Source organism: Hylobates moloch, unplaced genomic scaffold (genome assembly GCF_009828535.3).
Source record: "Hylobates moloch isolate HMO894 unplaced genomic scaffold, HMol_V3 SCAFFOLD_22, whole genome shotgun sequence".
Taxonomy (NCBI): Eukaryota; Metazoa; Chordata; class Mammalia; order Primates; family Hylobatidae; genus Hylobates; species Hylobates moloch.
In genome coordinates, this window is record NW_026652297.1 from 46,938,972 (window position 1) to 46,959,837 (window position 20,866).

The following is a 20,866-nucleotide window of genomic DNA, read 5'->3' on the forward strand; positions in this document are numbered from 1 at the left end:
AAAAAAAAAAAAAAAAAAAAAGTGAAAATCCAGGAGTTAGGATGTCTGCTTCCAAAAAAGATGAGATAGATACACTTTTTCCTCTCAGTAAGTACAGCTAAACTCCTTGGTCATATAAACAAACACAAGACTCTGAAAGGTAGAGATAAGACGGAAGACTATCCCTGGACCTTGGGATCTGAGGAAGGACTCTGGTAGTTATTCCGTGGCTTTTCTTTTTGTCTCAAGATTGAGTGCTGGTTTCGGAAGGCCAAGGCAGGCGGATCAGGAGGTCAGGAGTTTGAGACCAGCCTGACCAACATGGTGAAACTCCGTCTCTACTAAAAAATACAAAAATTAGCTGGGTGTGGTGGCATGCGGCTGTAATCCAAGCTACTCAGGAGGCTGAGGCAGGAGAATCGCTTGAACCCAGGAGGTGAAGGTTGCAGTGAGCCAAAATCATGCCACTGCATGGGTGACAGAGCAAGACTCTGTCTCAAAAAAAAAAAAAAAAAAGATTGAGTGCTGGAGAAGCCGACCAATGGGCACAGACAAGAAAGCCCCAAGAAAGCCTGCTCTCTCTACCTGCGTTAGTTTCCTAGACCTGCCCTAGCTAGTTACCACAACTTTGGTGGCTTAAATGACAGAAACTTAGTTCTCTCCCAATTCCGGAGGCCAGAAGTCTGAAATAAAGATGTGAACAGGACCACACCCCTTCTGAAGGCCCTAGGGAGGTTCTGTCCCTGGTGGCGTCCAGCTTCTGTTGGCTTTAGGCAATCCTTGACTTGTGACTGCATCTCTGCCCCTGGGTCATATTGCTGCCGCTTTCTCTGTCACATCTCTTCTGTGTATCTCTTACAAGAATACTTTTCATTGGATTTAGAGCCAATTTGAAAAATCCAGGGTAAGCACTTTCTCTCAAGATGTTTTATGTAATCACAGTTTGCCATATGAGGTAATATTCACAGGCTCTGGGGATTATGATGTGGACATATCTTCTTGGGGGCCACCATTCAGCCCACTACAGTCCACCCTCTGGCACCCCAAAATCCATATTTGTCCTACATGGAAAAGACATTTGTTTCTCCCAACATCTCCCAAAGTCTCAACTCATACAGCATGAACTAAGACCAAATTTGCATCTATATATTAGCTCAGAAGTCCTGCATCTCATCATCTAAGTCAGATGTGGGTGAGACCCCATGCATGATTCATTTTAGGATTAAATTTCTCTGGCTGTGGACCTGTGATACTACAGGTTATCAGCTTCCAAATAACTTTGGAATTTGGATAAATTTATTTAAAACGATGTAATAGGCATATGATAGATGTTCTCATTCTGAAAGGGAAAATTGGAAGGGATAAAGAAGTCACCATTCCCAACCAATTTTGATCTAGCAGAGAAAATTCCATTAGGATTCAAGGCCTGCAAATAATTCCCTAGCTTGAAGTGCCGCCCACTGGGCCCACAGCAGTTCTGCAGACCTTTGTGTCTGCTCACAGCAGAACCATGGGCCTCTCTGTACCCATGGTGGCTCCATAGGCCTCAGTCTGTGCTCACAGTGACCTCATAGGCCTGTGTCTCTGCATCCATCACTTCTGTCTGCTCCTCTGGCTCTACCGTTGGAGTCATTCTTGCTTTTTCTTGAAGGATAGCATGTTTGCAGCCCAGTAGCTCTGTCAGCCCATTTCCTGCCTGTAGCAGTTAGGATTTCAACAGCCTTTTCTCATTTCACACTGTCTCTGTCACTTCTAGGCTAAGCTGTTTCTGCTGATGTAACATTCTCAAAAATCTTGTGGGTCCCCTGTGTAATGTCACAGAGTTCAATGCCATTAGACAAGAGGGTCCTCCACAAATTTTCTAGGATAATCCCATCTCTATTCCTGACTTCTACTGAGATGGTTGAGTGAGTCCAAGAGTCCCATGCTTCATCGCTTCGTGCCACCACACCCAGTACATTTTTCTTATTTTTGTAAAAGAGATGAGGTCTCGCCATGTTGCCTAGTCTGGTCTTGAACTCCTGGGCTCGATCCTCCTGCCTCCGCCTCCCAGAGTGCTGGGATTACAGGTGGCCGTGTTTGACACTTCAGCAAAACTGCAATTTAAGATATTAACTTTATTGAGTACTTATGTGGAAACAAAAATTAAGCCCTTCTCCCATGGAGCTGACATTGCACATTGGTAGGAGGAGTGAGCAGGGAGTGCATAATGTGCAACCATGTGTGAAAGTTTCCAGTTGTTCTTAGTACTGTGAAGGAAACACACAAGTAAAAACCTGGGCCTGGTCCAGGAACGTGACAAGGGTGTGACTGCCAGGCTGGGACCTGAATGATGAGAAGAAGGCAGCCAGGGAAAGAACCATACAATGAGGGGACAACGCTGAGCAGGCACATGTATGTATGGTCCTAACAATGAAAGGTGCGACAAGAATGCAGTAGAGCAGGCAGAGTGGATCACATATCCTGCCATGAAAAGAATTGTTTTTTTTTTTTTTTGAGACTCACTCTTGTTGCCCAGGCTGGAGTGCAGTGGCCCTATCTTGGCTCACTGCAACCTCCGCCTCCAGGGTTCAAACAATTCTCCTGCCTCAGCCTCCCAAGTAGCTGGGATTACAGGCGCCCACCACCACACCTGGCTAATTTTTGTATTTTTACCTAGAAATGGGGTTTCACCATGTTGGCCAGGCTGACCTTGAACTCCTGACCTCAGGTGATCCGCCTGCCTCAGCCTCCCAAAGTGCTGGAATTACAGGCATGAGCCACTGCGCCCCACCAGGAGCTTGGATTTTATCCTAAGTGCAGTGGGAGGGTGTATAAATAGGGACATATTTTGATACTACATCCTAAAAAGATCACCCGTCCTGTTTGGGGAATGTTCTATAAGAGGACAAGAGCAGAAGCAGGAAGCCCGCTGAGGAGGCTTTGGCGAAAGTTCAGGAGATCATGGGAGTTTGAGCTAGGGCAGTGGCAGCTCAGGGGGTGAGAGGTCATCCAGTTCAGCACATATTCCTGAGACAGAACAGACAAGGTCTGCTGGCAGACGGGATGTGGGGTGTGAAAAGAGCAATTAAAAATGACTCCTATGGGTTTGGCCTGATAGCAGGGTGGATTAAAATGCTATTAACTGAGATGGGGGAAAGTTAAGGAGAAGCTGGTGGGGGAAGAGTCAGGAGTTCTTTAGGACATTTTATCTTTGAGATGCCTATTATGGACTAGAGCTATCCAGTAGACAGCCTGATGTATGAGACTGCAACTCAAGGGGGAGGTCAAGACTTGAACTATGAGTTTAGGAGACTTCAAGCTAGACATGCCATTTAAACAGGTAAAACTGGACAAGTTGGAAAAGCTGGTTAGAAGATTGAAGTGTGAAGCCATTTACCAAAAAGGCTGTAGAGTGGAGGAGGAGCTGGGAACCAGTGCTTAGGCGCACACACACACACACACACACACACACACACACACACACACACACACACACACACCCTGCTGAGGAGTGGCCAGTGAGGAAGAAGGAAACCCAGAGCATGTGGAATCTTAGAAGTTATTTCAAGAAGAAAGTTGTGAAGCAGATCAAATGTAGGTTGTTCTAAGATGATAAGGACAGATAATGGATTATTTTCCTTGGTTTCTCTGGCACTAATTTTAAAAATATAATATTTGTAAAAATGGGCTGGGTGTAGTGGCTCACGCCTGTAATCTAGCACTTTAGGAGGCCAAGGCAGGTGGATCACTTGAGGTCAGGAGTTTGAGACCAGCCTGGCCAACATGGTGAAACCCCATCTCTACTAAAAATACAAACATTAGCTGGGCGTGGTGGCGAGATCCTGTAATCCCAGCTACTCGGGAGGCTGAGGCAGGAGAATCACTTGAACTCAGGAGGCAGAGGTTGCAGTGAGCCAAGATCGTGCCATTGCACTCTGGCCTGGGGGACAAGAGCGAAACTCTGTCTCAAAAAAACAAAAAAATTTGTAAAAATGATCCCACAATTCCCTACATTTGTAACTTTTAAAATTCAGAGGTATTTACATTTTTATTTGAGGAGGAATAATTCTTCAGAGCAAAATAATCTGAATATCACCTGGAATAGAGATTGGACAGAAAAAAATGTGAACAGGAAAAACTAGGACAAGTCATATATGTGAGTGAGAATAAAGAGAATACATGAGAGTGGTCACAGCTCACTGCAGCTTAACTTATCAGATAGTTAAGAAGTTGCAGGCGTAAAGTTAAAAAGCAAGTAATAAATTGAGGAAAATACAAATATTTACAAAATTTTTACAAAAGCTATCCATAAAAGGGCAAGTAGGAATATATAGAAAAGTAATACATAGAAAGTAATATATAGAAAAGATCTACCAGATTAGTAACAAACTACCCCCATTAGAAAAATGAGTAAATGATATGAATAGGAAATTCAAAAAAAGAAGAATTACAGATTTCCAATAAGCATAACTTAAGATATACACTGATATTGTAAGGAAACACAATCACCACAACCTTGCTAATCAAAGAAACTAATGATATTTATTGGAAAATAATGGGAATTTTTAATAGACTGGGTTAGAAGACTAGAAGTGTATGTCCCAAAATAATAATAATAGTTCAGCTGTAGGGTGAGATCACTGATTGATTTTCTCCTTTTATACATTTTTCCAGATTTCTCTACAGCAACTACGTATAATTTTGTAACAAATTTTAATTTTTCGATGCACAAAGCAATTGCCTGGAATTGCAGTTCGATATGAACCCAGGAGTTACGCTTGTAAAATAAACTATTGCTGAGGTCACATTTCCATTTCTCAAGCAGATTGTAAATTTCTCAGATGTAGGTCATGTTATAATTAGGGTTCCATTGCTCGTGATCTAGATAAAACACTTCTCCCTTTCTTGTGGTCTCTTCATTAATTTGGTCCCTACCGCAAAGGCAGGGGGATTAAAAATAAAATATCTTTTGACACTGGTTGGCAGGTGTACTAACACGTTGTGTGCGGGAGGATTCCGGCATGGTTCACGCCGGGCTCCGGCAGCGCCCTACTACGTAAGGGGCTGCACTGGAGTGTGGACTGCCCGGTATCCTTAGAGAAAGTTTTGACAGTGTGACGCCAGTGTCGCCTCTGACCACGTACAAAACGCGCCATGCATTGGGTCGCTATTACAGTGCACATTTTTGTGCAGGAAGCTACCCAACCAGCCCAAGTATTTCAGAATCAAGATCGCACTCCTGTTTCCCCTTCTAGGGAAAGGATTCCAGCTAAACACTGAGAAAACAGATTTAATATCTTAGGTCAAAACTCCAGGTCTTCCCATAGGAAGGCCCCTGGGCTGTCATTCTGAGGTGCCTATTTCCCCCGCGCCGTGTCCACGTCCACGAGTCCACGAACCCTCCGGGTTCTCTCTCCTCACCTGCCGACGGCTCGCCCCTCTAGCCCCGCCCCGCCCCGCCCCGCCTTGTCCCGTCCCGCCCCGCCCAGGACGCGTGACGTCACAAGAAGCGCCGTGCGCCCCGCCCCCTGTCGGGGGTAGCCATTGTTCCGCCGGTCGCGCCGGTCGCGCCGGAGCAGGGCTACTCCTGCGTGGGTCTCCAAGTCCTGGTACTTCCTTCAAGCTGGGAGAGGGCTCTAGTCCCTGGTTCTGAACACTCTGGGGATCTCGGGTGCAGGCCACCATGAGCAAACGGAAGGCGCCGCAGGAGACTCTCAATGGGGGAATCACCGACATGCTCACAGGTTAGCACCGGACCGGGCCCCGCTGGCTTTCTTCTTTCCTTCCAGCCCCTTCCCCTGCCTTCCTTCTCTCCCACCCCGACAGTCCAGTGGGTGGGGTCGGCTCCTTGCAGCGGGTCGTCTTCCATGGGGATCTCCCTCCGGCGCCCCTGGCTGGTTGTCAGTCCTGCCGGCTACACCTGGGCCATCGCTTGGGCTGCTTTTGGTCTGGCCCTTGGAGGAAACGGGTGGTCACTGTCTCTTAGAGGCTGCCACATCCCCTTCCAGAAAACAGTTCTCGTTTGTTTACTCGTGGTTCTTGTTCACCCGAGCCTTCTGTTGCCTTTCAGAACTCGCAAACTTTGAGAAGAACGTGAGCCAAGCTATCCACAAGTACAATGCTTACAGGTGGGACAGTGCAGCATTCTCGGGTAGCATACGCTCTGGGATACCCTGTTTAGTGTGGCAATTAACAGGACTGAGGGCCCAGTGGATATTTGGTCCATCTGCAAGAGCCGGGAAAAAAGCAAGAATCGAGGGTGGTACCTTACTCAGTATTTCTTGAAAAATGTGGGCAGTGCTTTATAGGATCAGTTCAGATAAGTTCCCAATTCTGATTGCAGATAGCTGTAGCCTGATATATATTTTTCTCATCATCAAACATGAATTACTAGAAATGCAGTGTAATTTTAACCGTAATGAAAGACAACGGATGAAGTCCATACTGTGAAATATATGTGGTTCAAGGAATCACATTTTTTCTTTTGGTCTGAAGCTGATCCTGTGGGATCCTGATCTCACCTTCATGGGATCCTGATCTCACCTTCATGGGATCCTGTCCTTGTCCTTGTCTATCTCACCAGGGGCGTTATCCTATTCATTCTTTCCACATCCACCTGCTTCTACTCCTTAGCCTATATTTATTTATTTATTTTTATTTGAGACAGGGTCTTGCTGTGGCATGATCATGGCTCACTGCATCTTCAACCTTCCAGCCTCAAGTGATCTTCCCACCTCAGCCTCTTTAGTGGCTGAGACTACAGGTGCATGCCACTACACCCAGCTAATTTTTTTTTCTTTCTTTCTTTCTTTTTCATTTTTTTTTTTTTTGTAGAGACAGGGTTTTGCTATGTTGCCCAAGCTGGTCTCCAACTCCTAAGCTCAAATGGTCCACCCACCTCAGTCTCCCAGAGTGCTGGGATTCCAGGCATCAGCCTCGGTGCCAGCTCTCCTTAGCCTATAAATATGCCCAAGTCCCTAAGCTCTTAAAAGCAAAACCAAAACAATCTTAACTTCCCTCTAGCTAGCACCTTACCTCTTTTCTCACTTTACGGTGAATCTTCTTGAAAAATCTTCATTCCTTGCCTGGGCTTCTTAATACCTAATCATTTACTCATTAAGAAGTCCCAGTCCTTGCCTGGACCTACCACTGCTCTGAAAATCCTCTCACCTATGTCTCATCTTATTGGACTTTCGGTGGCATTCACCCCTAGCTCATGCTGTGAAAATCTCTTGACTTCTGTAATGGCACTCTTTCTGGTCTTTCATCTCTTCTTCTGTCTTACCTTTTTATGTTGGTATAGGTTGAGCATCCTTAATCTGAAAATTTGAAATGCTCTAAAATCTGGATGATTGCCGACATGATGACACAAGTGGAAAATTCCACATCCGATCTCATGTAGTAGGGGGCAGTCAAAATGGTCAAAACTTTGTTTCATGCACAAAATTATTAAAACGACTATATAAGATTACCTTCAGGGTATGTGCATAAGGTGTATGAGAAATATGACTGAATTTTGTGTTTAGACTTGGATCTCACCTATCCCTAGGATATCTTATTATGTATATGCAGATATTCCAAACCCTGAAAAAAATTCAAAATCTGAAACAATGCTGGTCCTAGGCATTTCTGATAAGGGATAGTTAACCTGTGGTTCCGGGAAGTCTGCCTGCCCTTAGCCCTCTTTTCTTACTTCTGTAGTTTCCCTGGCAATCTTGCCATTCTTGACTTTGAAAGGCCACTTATGTCAGTGACTCCCAAATCTGTGTATCACTGGACTTTTTTCCACATTTTTAGCCCTATACTGTCTTTATCCCAAGTCAGCTCCCTTCTTCCATTCCCACTCCACACAGTTCAGAGCTGATTGTGCTCCCTCCTTTCCTTACTTCTGTGACTTCCTATGTAAAGTAAAATAATTGTATTATCATCCATACATTTGATGATTCAAAATTATAGAGATATTCAACTTTGTATTCTATTTGGATCACAGCAGGCCTCAGAAAGGAGGTGTTTAGTTTGAAGAAGCTCATCAGGGGATAAGTGAGAGGGCCAGCAGTCTAGACAAATAAAATATGCCAAAGCATTGAGACATGAAGGGTATAACGTTTTCTAGAAGTCAGATACTCAGTTTGCTTAAGGGATATGGTATGAGTGGGAAGTAAGTCTGGAAAAGCAGGTGATTCCCTACCACTCCTGCGTGCTCCTCCCTACCCTAGTAGACATTTCTCTTGATTGTGGCCAAAGTATTCTTTTGAAAATAGTTATCTGATCTTGTCATTCAAATAATTAAATAATATTTTCTCTTTACCTTGATAAAACCCAAATACATCATAGCATACAAAAGGCCTTTGATCTGATTCTTCTTCCCTCTTAGGCTTTGCCTCACAGCGCCAATGACCTGGAACTACTTGCCTTTCCTGAAATGATCCCCTCCATAAACTGTGCTTGCCTGCTCCTTTGCTTACAAATATGTCTTTTCAGATTCATCATCAGTCATGTGCTTAGAGAGAAGTTCAAATCCAAATATAAAGGGTTATTTGTGCTATAACAAAATGAAAATCCAAGGTTCCAAAGACTGTCCAGTGTTTATGCTTTTGACTTAGCTGTACTGTCACTTCTCATCAGCATCAACTCTGAATTACATTTTGCATTGAAATTATAGACAGAATACCATCAGCAAGCTCCCAGAGTGTATCCAATCTGTCACCAGATTAACAAACTGGATATGTGTGGAGGTGGGCAAGAATTACAGGTCACCGCTTTATGCTGAACTGCAGTGGGAACAATTTTTTTTTTTCTGTCCATAAGTTTATTGTCTTTATCTGAAAAATCCTCATAGAAAATTGTTTGGTTTAGCTCTCAGCAGCCCGCTCCTGAGCCCTGAGGAAGCTTGCCTTCTTTTGAGCTATGTGATCTTTCTTCTGAGCAAGGGACATTTTGGGACGGTTCCACCTCTTCTTTTTAACGTCTTTCTTGGGCTTCTTTTCGTAGACTGGATTCTCTCCTATAGCAGCATGAGCTTTCATCTCCTTCATCATGTCTGAAGTTATGCTATTCTTTATGTATTGACAGAACTGTTTCTTGTAAGCATCTTTATCTTCTTCCATTAAGTAGTGCATGTAATCTGCAACATTCTGGCCTATGATGTGCTTCTGGTGTACTTCTGCATTGAATTCCTTGCTTTCAGAATCATAACCAGGGAATCATTTGGTACTGTGAGGGATAGACAGGCCTCCATCCAGGTCGCCAAAAACTTAATTGCCAGTGGTAGTTCTGGCAAGGTGCAGGCCAAATAGCAGGTGAAGGCACCTGGCTGACCATCAGTGCTTTCTACATTGTATTCATCGCCAGTCACCTCCACTTGGCCTTCATAGATCTTGTCCATGCCAAACCTATTGAGAAGCCTGTGAGCTAGCAGCACGCCAGTACAATATGCTGCAGCATAATTTGTCAGGCCAACCTTCACACCATATTTTGGCAGTTCGTGTGCATATGCTGCGCAGACTGTCATATCCCCCTCTATACGGGCATAAGCAATCTGACAATTGATATCTCTGTTTGTTACATGAACTATCATCCTGTATTTGGGTGTGTTGTATTTATTTTTATCCTGTATTACCAAGTGTTTCTGAGCATAGTAATCAGTTTTACCATGTTGTCATCTTTAAGTTTCATTTGGTATCTCTTAAAGTAGGCCTTATTCTTAACAACTTTAACGAACTCCATCCTGTGGAACAGAGACCTGCAGGCCCAGCAGCACTAGGGGGTGGAAAGGCGGGAACAATTTTTAAAAACTGATATAGGGGCCTGGCACAGTGGCTCACGTCTGTAATCCCAACACTTTGGGAGGCCAAGGCGGGTGGATGGCATGAACCCAGGAGTTCAAGACCAACCTGGGCAACATAGCAACACCCCATTTGCATTAAAAAAATAAATAAATTGATATAGAGACATAAGGGAATGCAGTTTGAAACTATGAATTTTAAAATAGCTATCCAAGGGCTGCATGTGGTGGCTCATGCCTGTAATCCTAGCACTTTGGGAGACTGAGGCAGGTGGATCATTTGAGGTCAGGAGTTGGAAACCAGCCTGGCCAGCATGGTGAAGACCTGTCTCTACTAAAAATACAAAATTGGCTGGGCGCGGTGGCTCATGCCTGTAATCCCAGCACTTTGGGCGGCCAAGGCAGGAAGATCACGAGGTCAGGAGATCGAGACCATCCTGGCTAACATGGTGGAACCCCATCTCTACTAAAAATGCAAAAAATTAGCCAGGCGTGGTGGCGGGTGCCTGTAGTCCCAGCTACTCGGGAGGCTGAGGCAGGAGAGTGGCATGAACCTGGGAGGCAGAGCTTGCAGTGAGCTGAGATTGCGCCACTGCACTCCAGTCTGGGTGACAGAGCGAGACTGGGTCTGAGTTTCTACCATGTTAGCTAGGATGATCTCTATCTAAAAAATACAAGAAGGTCCGGGTGTGGTGGTGCGCTTGTAGTCCCTGCTACTCGGCAGGCTGAGGCAAGGGAATCACTTGAACCCGGGAGGTGGAGGTTCCAGTGAGCTGAGATTGTGCTGCTGCACTGCAGCCTGGCAACAGAGGGAGACTCTGTCTCAAAAAAACAATAAAAAGAAAGTTATCTTGGTGAAAGCATAAGCATAGATATTTGCTTGTATATATATTCCAGTTTAAGAAAAATTAAGGCCTTGCTGGATTTCTAATTGGTTTTCCTTTTTTTCTTTCCTTACAGAAAAGCAGCATCTGTTATAGCAAAATACCCACACAAAATAAAGAGTGGAGCTGAAGCTAAGAAATTGGTAAGTTTAGTTAGCCTGTTGATCGAAGAGTTCACACGTGTCCAAATTTGGTGGGTTCCCACCAAACCAAACTTGCCTGTCTGAAGCAGCCTTGACCCACACAGGCTGATTTCACTACTCCTGATTTCTTGGAATAACATTCATGCTGTTTCATACACACTTTTTCAAGCTCAAAATGTTTTCATTTGGGGGAAGATGGGTTAAAATTTTTAAAAATATATGTAATTATAGTTTTCTTTCTTTCTGTTACAATATATACATGTACTCACGTTGAATTTCAACTTGAGTGTTGTTTTTTAAGAAGAGTGACCAAGTGGCACTAGCATATCTGGTCCCACCTATTTTTCTCTGATCCCCAGCTGTAGGAACCTATGTGAGTTAGTGAGAGTGCGTGTTCCCCAGAGAGATCTTACTAATAAGCACATGATTAAGACTCTTTTATTTTATGGCATTTAGCCCTGTTCTCTGTAATTTCCACGAAGCCTTGTGTACTGTGTCACAGTTTCTAGAGGGTCACATCCCTTGTTAATTTGTAATATAATACCCCTTATCTGAAATGCTTGGGAAGAGAAGTATTTTAGATTTTGGATTTTTTTTTTGGGAGTATTTGTATTTGGTTGAATATTCCTAACCCGAAAATCCGAAATCCAAAATGCTCCAATGAGCATTTCCTTTGAGTGTCATGTCGGCACTCAAAATGCTTCAGATTTTGGACATTCTGGAATGTGGATTTTTGGATTAGGGTTACTCAACCTGTAATATCACTAAGAATATCCTGAGATGGTCTGTCTATTGATAATCAGATTGTTGTCTCATCTAAATCTTACTAAATGATTCAAAGTTCCTTAAATTTAAGGACCATATCTTATTCATCTTTTGTGAAAGATGTCAAATTATCATGGCTTTTTTGTTTGTTTTGAGACAGAGTCTCACTCTGTTGCTCAGGCTGGAGTGCAGTGGCACAATCTTGGGTCACTGCAGCCTCCGCCTCCAGGGTTCAAGTGATTCTCCTGCCTCAGCCTCCCGAGTAGCTGGGACTACAGGCATGCGCCACCATGCCCAGCTGATTTTTGTATTTTTGGTAGAGACAGGGTTTCACTATGTTGGCCAGGCTGGTCTCAAACTCCTGACTTCAGGTGATCCACCGCCTTGAGCCTCCCAAAGTGCTGGGATTATAGTCGTGAGCCACTGCACCCGGCCTGAGATGCCTTTTGAGTAGTCCAGGTCCTGATAGTTATCACCTCCTTTTGTTCTTTACCTGTTAATGTTTCACAAACGTCCTCTGGAATTTAAGAATTAACCTTTGATTATCTTTAACCTTCTCAGGAGATGAGCCATAATTGCCCTTTTTTTTTCTTTTTTTTGAGACAGGATCTTGCCTTGTCACTCAGGCTGGAGTGCAGTGGTGGTATGATCACAGCTCACTGCTTCAGCCTTCACCCCCCAGCCAAGCAGTCCTCCCACCTCAGCCTCCTGAGTAGCTGGGACTACAGGCATGCACTACCACACTCAGATTTTTTTTTTTTAATTTATTTCTTTTGTAGAGATTGGATCTCGTTATGTTGCCCAGGCTAGTCTTGAACTCTTGGGCTCAAGGGATCCTCCTGCCTCAGCCTCCCAAAGTGCTGGGCTTATAAGTGTGAGCCACCATGCCTGGCCCATAACTGCCATTGTATTTTTGCCTTTCAGAGTCATAACATTACCATAAATCTTGGACATCTTGTGATTTAGTGACAGATTGTCCTCATTCGACATGTGTCACATCTTAACCTTGACTTCATTACTCAGTACAGATCATGCTCTGATATATAGGCTTTAAATCCTTGTGGCATAGACAGTTCTCAGCATCAGTATATCCTCCTTAAATAGACTAGCCAAGTAAGTTATAAATACATTAGACTTTAATTCTGAGTTTCTGTCTTGGTGAACTGACCCATTGATAGTCTCAGGAACTACTCCTGCTTCCATTCACTTCCTCTTTTATCCCTACAGTACTTCCTTTTTTATGTTTATTGCAAATTGCCTGCTCATTTCTTGGAGAAAAGCTGAAAAGCTCTGATACACTTCATCTCAAATCTGCGCTTATGGTATATTCCTAAAAAGAATACAGAGGTATCCAAAATTCCTTTTGCATAAGACTGGATGTAAAAATCTCATCATTATTCCTTTTCACAATTATTTAAGAATCACAGAGCTGCTATCTAGCCTATTTCTAGAATTACTTCTCAGTAATTCTAGAAATTATTCTAGATTATCTAATCTACTCCTTCTTAGTAACGGAAGTAATAGATTCTTCTTAGATTATCTAATCTATTACTTCTCAGTAATTCTAGAAATCTGAAATTTCCAGAATGAGTAGTTTGTCTTTTATTCCTTAATGTTTGGTATAGAAAGTAGCTTGGGTCTAAATTGCTTGAGGTCAGTATGTTATTGAGTAAAATTATTGTAGCACTATGTGTAAAGGGAAAAATAATTACCCTTTAAAAAAACTTATGATACAGGAAATGAGCCTGAACAGTTTGCTTTTTCTAATCTATTCTGCTTCCTAAATCTTTTGTTCATTTCTATCTGGTAATTGCTATTTGCCAAGCTTGAATATGCTTTCAGTAATTTGGGGACATTTATTAAACATTAAATAAATCAAGAATATTGATGAGTGAACCTAGGCCTAAGTGGCAGTAGGAAATAACTGGCACACCTGTTATTAAGCATGCTGAATGTTTAACTAAAAAGGACCAATACACATGAAAAAAAGTTCAGTTTTACTGATACCAAAGTTGCAAATTAAACAAGACACTATATAGTGTCCATCAAATACATGCAGTGTGGAGAAAGATGTGAAAAAAAGGACCCTCATTTACTGCCCATGAAAGTGTTGGTTGTTACAGCCTTTCTGAAGGCTGCTTTGTCAGAATGTATATATCCTTTGACCTAGCAATTCCACTTTGACGTATGTTTCCTAAGGAAACTAATAGAGATATGTATCTACTAGGATTCATTAATTCATAATTTTGATCAGCTGTATGCCAGTCACTAGGGATAACAAAATGAAAAGACAGGATCTCTGCTCCCCCAAAACTTAGATTCTAGAGAAGTGCTGCCCAATACAGCAACCACGAGCCACATTTGGCCATTGAGTTCTTGAAACGTGGATGTTGTGACTGAAGAATGGAATTTTAAATTGTAATTAATCTAAACTTAAATTGTCATATGTGGCTAGTGTACCATGTTGGAATGTGCAGTTCCAGAGCAGCGCTTCTTAGAACAAGGTGTCTAGGCCAGCAGCATCGGCGTCCCCTGAGAACTTAGGCATATTCTTGGCCCTACCCCCGACATGGTGAATGAGAAACTCTAGGGTGGGACTTGGCATTCTGTGTTTTAACTAGTGCCCCCTTGTGATGCTGATGTATGCAGAAGCTTGACAACCTCTGTTCTAAAGGAAGTTTATGAATATGATTATACTATCAAATAATTGGAAACAATCTACATGTTTACCTGTAGGGTATTTGCTAATTATTATGCATTTATACAGTGATATACTGTGTATCCATAAAACAAAAGTTAATTTTAAATAAGATATAATTATTTTCTCAGAGTTTCCCTTTTGTCATTCATGTAAGCATTCTGTCTTTGGGAGAATTTATTTTCACTGGGGTTCAATTTTCTGTGTCCTTTATTTCAAACCTTATCACGTGGTATTCATTCGTTTTTCATTTTCTGTTTTTTACTTTATCTTTTAGTGATTTGGTAAGCATTATATTCATATGACTTTTATATTTCTAATTTTCCATGTAGCCTGGAGTAGGAACAAAAATTGCTGAAAAGATTGATGAGTTTTTAGCAACTGGAAAATTACGTAAACTGGAAAAGGTAAAATTTTAACTTGTTTACTTCATTAATTATAGTATCTGCCTTTATGGCCACTGTGTAGCATCATTGCAGGGTGACCGATGCCATTCACTGTAGTGAGACTCACAGGAAATGAGGTGAGTGGAGTTGATGGCTTTAACTATTCTCTCTTTAAAATTTTGAATGTTGTTTCCATAAAATGTTCACTTGTTTTATGTGGCATTTAAGAGACTATTAACACCCGTAATAGAGTTGGCTCATCGTTTTCAGTACTATTCAGAAAAGAGATTATAAACTTTGACTAATAGATTGTTATCTTTTAGAATTTCTTTATTTATTTTTTTGAGATGGTGTCTTGCTCTGTCGCCCAGGCTGGAGTGCAGTGGCGTGATCTCAGCTCACTGCAATCTCCGCCGCCTGGGTTCACACCATTCTCCTGCCTCAGCCTCCTGAGTAGCTGGGACTACAGGCGCCCGCCACCACACCCAGCTAATTTTTTGCATTTGTAGTAGAGACAGGGTTTCGCCGTGTTAGCCAGGATGGTCTCGATCTCCTGACCTTGTGATCTGCCCTCCTCGGCCTCCCAAAGTGCTGGGATTACAGGCATGAGCCAGCCCACCCGGCCATCTTTTAGAATTTCTATGTTTACACTCTCCCAAGCATTTTTATGGTTTTATTTCACCCCTATGATAGTAATTATATCACTTCTGATCTGTTAAGAATAGACCTTTTAAAAGTATTGGATAACTTAGAGATAAGACATCTTCAGTTACTCTGTTATTCACCTATTACTCCCTAGGTTACTTGTGAATAATTTTGTGTGGGTCACCCAGGCAAATGTAAATAGCTCTTCATGTCTTTTAGCAGACTGGTATGTTTCCAATAAGATCATTTAAGTCCTCAAAGCATTCCTAAATCATTGTTAGACTTTTTTTTTCTTAAAGATTCGGCAGGATGATACGAGTTCATCCATCAATTTCCTGACTCGAGTTAGTGGCATTGGGTAAGAACTATTTTTTAAGCAGACACAGTCGTCAGTTAGTTTATTTTTCCTGTTAGCCAAAGTAAATTACATGCTGTTTCTCAAAACCTGTACTTCACCACCTCTGTACCTTAGCCATACAGTTCACCCTTCCATAGCTTATGATCTGAGGCCGATTCTTCAGGTAGTGTCTACTGTAAGGTCCCCATCCACGGCAGATGTTACCTCCTTCATGAAACCAGTTTGGTTACCCAGCCAGAAAGAACCTCTCCTTCCTCTGAACTCCACTACCACTTGCTCCGTGTGCATCTATTTCCTGCTCCAGCTTGGCCTCTTCTGTTTCTCTGAGCATGATATTTATCATAGCACCTCATGAATTTGGAACAAGCCCTCAAGCTTTTTTAAAATTATTTTTTACTGAGACAGGGTCGCTATGTTGCCCATGCTGGTCTTGAACTCCTGGGCTCAGGTAATTCTTCCTCCTCAGCCTCCCGAGTAGCTTGGATTATAGGTGCATGCCCCCTTGCCCAGCTTCAAGCATTTTTAAATGAAGGGATTATTATCTTAAAATTTGAGCTAGTACCAAGGGGGGCTTTTTTGACACTGGCTGAAGTAAAGATTAACATTGAAATATTAAGGCTTTAGTGCTCTCATCTTTATGGCATGGGGCATTCCTTTAAATATAATGATTTGTTCTTTAAATGGCAGCATTTTCAGTGAAAGTTATTCTAAAACATATTAAATTCTTAAACCTAGTATATTGAAAATGAAAATGACTCCTTGGGGACTCAAGGCCATTATAAAATTTTCATTAGAAGAATTACAAAAATTTTTTTTTTTTAGAGATAGGGTCTTACTCTGCCATCCACGCTGGAGTGCAGTGGTGCTATTATAGCTCACTGTAACCTTGAACTCTTGGGGTAAAGTGATTCTCCTGCCTTAGTACTCCTTTTGAGTAGCTGAGACTACAGGCTTGCACCACCATGTGTGGCCAATTTTTGTATTTTTTGTAAAGAAGAGGTCTCCCTATGTTGCCTAGGCTGGTCTCGAACTCCTGGCCTCAAGCCTTCCTCCCACTTCAGCCTCCTAGAGTGCTAGGATTATAGGTGTGAACCACAAGGTGTTTTAGAGAGCATCTATTATCCTTTTTTTCTAGGCAAGAGAACTGAAAGTTGAATATAGAACATGAGTAACCATGGCAGAGCCAGATTTGAACCCATATCTTCTGACTCTGAGTTCAGTTCTGTTTCTTCTATGCTGTATTGCCTTCCTAACTAACATCAATATCAGTTTCTGTATCACAATATAATGTGATAATATTTGCATAGCTTACTGAATGATACAGGGTTATTTGTCCCGAAACACTGTGGCCCCAGACTATTGTGCTTGTATGTTTATATGTGTGTATGCATTTCTTTCTGTTGCCCGCTCCTGCTTTATTATGCTGTAAACTGGTACGGTGAGAAGAGAGTCAGGAAATCTGGATAATGGTCTAGCTAGCACCAGCTAGATTTGTGACCTTAGCAAATCGCTTCATCTTTCTAGGTTTCAGTGTCCTTCCTTATGAAATAAGAGAGAAGTTGGGTTAATCAGTAAGGTTCCTTCTGTCCCCATCCTGTAAGAGCATCTTCAGTCATTTCTGACATTCTGATTTATTTATATGAATAAAGTGATATTTTAGAAACCTAAGTCAGATTTTATCATTGCTTTGTGCAGTGTCCTCTAATAGCTTTCCATTGCACTCAGAATAAAATCCAAACCTATCACCATGGCTCTAAACGCACAGTAGAGTGTAATACCTGTGTACTGTTCCATAGCACCTCATACCGTCACTTACATCACTCTATGCATCCTAGTTTTTCTCTTCTCTTGAACAGGCCAAGCTCATGCCAGCCTTAGGGCTTTGCACTAATTGTTTCTTTTCCTGAAACGTTTTTCTCTTTGATCCCCTTGATAGCTGGTTCTTTAGTCATTCAAACCTCAGCTTAGATATCATCTCAGAGACCTTCTACCACTCAGTCTAAAGTAGGACCCAGCCATTCTGTCATATCATTCTATTTTAATTTATCCACCTGATATTTTTCTTGTTTATGTAACTATCTATTGTCTCTATCTACCCACTTACATTCTTATTCCTGCTACATTTTCAGCACCCAGGAGAGTATCTGACACATAATGGCCCTCAGTAAATCTTAGTTCACTGAATGAACAGTTTTCAAGTGCCATCTGTACATGGGCACTATGACAGCAGCTGCTTAGACATCTTTTTTATGTCTGAGTTCATAGTTGTCTTCCCAATGATTGAAGCTTCAATAATTCGTACTTCGGATACAGTTGAACATTACCAAAGTAGCCATGCAACATTTTAGCAGGTCTTATTTAGCTTAATAGCAACTCTTCTTACTATTAAGACATGGTTGTCACAAGGATCCCAAGTTTCACCCAATATTGAGATAATGCTTTTCTTTTTGTAGTCCATCTGCTGCAAGGAAGTTTGTAGATGAAGGAATTAAAACACTAGAAGGTGAGTATGACTGTAGGTCACTAATTCCAGATTAAATATGGTCCCGAAGGACCAATAGTGCTCTAACAGACTTCAACTTGAAAAACCCATTCTCAATCAGTAGATACAAATGATAAGATTTTCTTTTTAACTCTGTAGTAGAGTAGATATAGGGTATAGTTTATATTACCATCATAAACATTTTTAGGTTTGTAACTAACTCAGAGAAAACTAAGAAGACCAAGAAGCAGGGCTAGGCGCGGTGGCTCATGCCTGTAGTCCCAGCACTTTGGGAAGCGGGTGGATCACTTGAGGTTAGGGGGTCGAGACCAGTCTGGCCAACATGGTGAAACCCCATCTCTACCAAAAATACAAAATTAGCTGGGTGTGGTGGCAGGCACCTGTAATCCCAGCTACTCAGGAGGCTAAGGCAGGAGAATTGCTTGAACCCAGGAGGCAGAGGTTGCATTGAGCTGAGGTGGTGCCACTGCACTCCAGCCTGGGTGACAGAGTGAGACTCTGTCTCAAAAAAAAAAAAAAGAAAAAAAAAAAAAGAAGACCAAGAACCAACCTCTTGACTTAAAAGCAATGAAATAGTTATCATTTGCAGATTTTTCAAATACCTAAATTGCCTTTCTTTCTTTCTTTTTTTTTTTTTTTTGAGATAGAATCTCGCTGTCACCCAGACTGGAGTGCAGTGGCATGATCTAGGCTCACTGCAAGCTCTGCCTCTCGGGTTCATGCCATTCTCCTGCCTCAGCCTCCCAAGTAGCTGGGACTAGAGGCGCCCACCATCACACCCGGCTAATTTTTTTTTTGTATTTTTAGTAGAGACAGGGTTTCACTGTGTTAGCCAGGATGGTCTCGATCTGACTTCGTGATCTGCCCACCTCGGCCTCCCAAAGTGCTGGGATTACAGGCGTGAGCCACCATGCCTGGCCCCCTTTATTTCTTTAATAAAATTTTAGGCAATAAAATCTTAGATTAAAAGCTAAGTTATATATTATTGAAAAAGATTCTGTAAGGGATTTGTAATGGTTATTAAAGGAATTTTTGCTTTCAAAGAAAAGATAAAAATACAGCCTAACAAGTAATTATAAAACGTTTTCCTTAAATATAGTAATCCTTTACATGTAATTTATCTCTTTATACTGTTCATGGGTGTATGTATACATATGGATTATTACAGCATAGCCATGGCATTTGGGATTTAGTATTTGTGTGTATTTGCAAGCAGCCCAATGGTTAGGTAGGCAGGTTTTGGAGACTGACCTGGCTTTGAATCCCACCTCCACTACTTTATTAGAGTGGGATGACCTTATTGCTTCAGTTTCACACCTACAAAATGGGTATTTCTGCTTCATACAATTAAGTGCAATAATATATGTAAAGCACTTAGCAGAGTGCTTGGTACATAGTAAGTACTACTTAAAAATGGTAACCAACTCTTATGAGGCATGATTAGTAATATTACTAAGTTAAGAATTTGTGTGAGCCACATTGCTAGAGAATGAACTCTGCATGTGCATCTCATACAAGGTTTATGCTTTGATGCTTGTGGTATAGACAGCTTATATGAGAGAAATGATTGGCTAAAGGGGTCAAGAATCTGTGGGTTTCTTGGAGGTATTGAGTTGCATCTCTTGGGAGTGTCAAGGATCTACTGTTCTGGTTTTTATATTATTTCACAATTCACACATAAGGAATACAATTATTGAGATCTGTAACTATATATATCTATATAACACACTCAGTATTTCCACTTCTTCACTTTTAGTCATATACTTCAGTGTTTTCTGTGTGCACGTAACCATAGGAAATATTAAGTGCTCTATATTTCATAAAGATGCTTATTTTTCTCCATTTTATATCTCCAGAGGGAATGTGTATATTTGTGACTATAAGGGCGCTTGTAGGAATTGCTTTTGAAGCATGCTTATCTTGCTGTTTCTTTAACAAGGCTCACAGCTGGACTCATGCCCAGTAAAGGGACATCTGAATGGAACTGAGTCACTTTTAGACTTAATATGGGATGTTATGACAATTTTTAAGTTAAAAAATGCAGGTACAGTAATAATTTTCCTTTCAATGGAATTTTTTTTTTTTTTTGAGACACAGTCTTGCTCTGTCTGTCCAGAAGTGCAGTGGTGCAATCTTGGTTCACTGTAACCTCCGCCGCCTGGATTCAAGTGATTCTCCTGCCTCAGCCTCCTGAGTAGCTGGGATTACAGGCGTGCACCACCACGCCTGGCTAATTTTTGAAGTTTTAGTAGAGATGGGGTTTCACCATGTTGGTCAGGCTGGTCTCGAACTCCTGACCTCATGATCCTCCCACCTCAGCCTCCCAAAGTGCTGGGATTATAGTCATGAGCCACTGCGCCCGGCTTAACAGGATTTTTAGCACAATGACTGCCCAAATCTACTACTCAGTACTAATGGAATGAAAGAGTGAAAGAACAAATGAACAATATGAATAAACCTAGTTAATCAGAAAACATTCAGAAGTTATGGTTACTACGGCTGCTCTTAACCATAAATTAAACCGTATTGATTCTTATAAGGTTGATTTTTGCTGTAGTCAGTAAAATTTGGTGTGATTCTGTTTTGTTTTTTGTTTTTTTTTCCGAGACGGGGTCTTGCTCTGTTGCCCAGGCTGGATTGCAGTGGCGCAATCTCGGCTCACTGCAGCTTCCGCCTCCCAGGTTCAAGCAATTCTCTTGCCTCAGCCTCCCAAGTAGCTGGGATTACAGGGGCACACCA

The 20,866-nt window shown here is 41.9% G+C and overlaps 1 protein-coding gene and 1 pseudogene across 3 annotated transcripts in view; one reads left to right on the forward strand and one right to left on the reverse strand.

Moving 5' to 3' along the window:
- The first annotated feature begins 5,492 nt into the window (after positions 1 to 5,492).
- The window catches only part of POLB (DNA polymerase beta), a 31,883-nt gene continuing 16,509 nt past the window's right edge, over positions 5,493 to 20,866 (forward strand). For all 3 annotated transcript variants that reach the window (XM_032143771.2, XM_058433513.1, XM_032143772.2), the window contains exons 1-6: positions 5,493 to 5,705; positions 6,032 to 6,089; positions 10,706 to 10,772; positions 14,568 to 14,642; positions 15,566 to 15,624; positions 18,078 to 18,127. In XM_032143771.2, the coding sequence (XP_031999662.1) occupies positions 5,645 to 5,705; positions 6,032 to 6,089; positions 10,706 to 10,772; positions 14,568 to 14,642; positions 15,566 to 15,624; positions 18,078 to 18,127 (370 nt within the window). In that variant the 5' untranslated portion in view covers positions 5,493 to 5,644. The remainder of the gene's footprint in view (positions 5,706 to 6,031; positions 6,090 to 10,705; positions 10,773 to 14,567; positions 14,643 to 15,565; positions 15,625 to 18,077; positions 18,128 to 20,866) is intronic.
- Positions 8,814 to 9,699, reverse strand: LOC116461831 (large ribosomal subunit protein uL18-like; annotated as a pseudogene).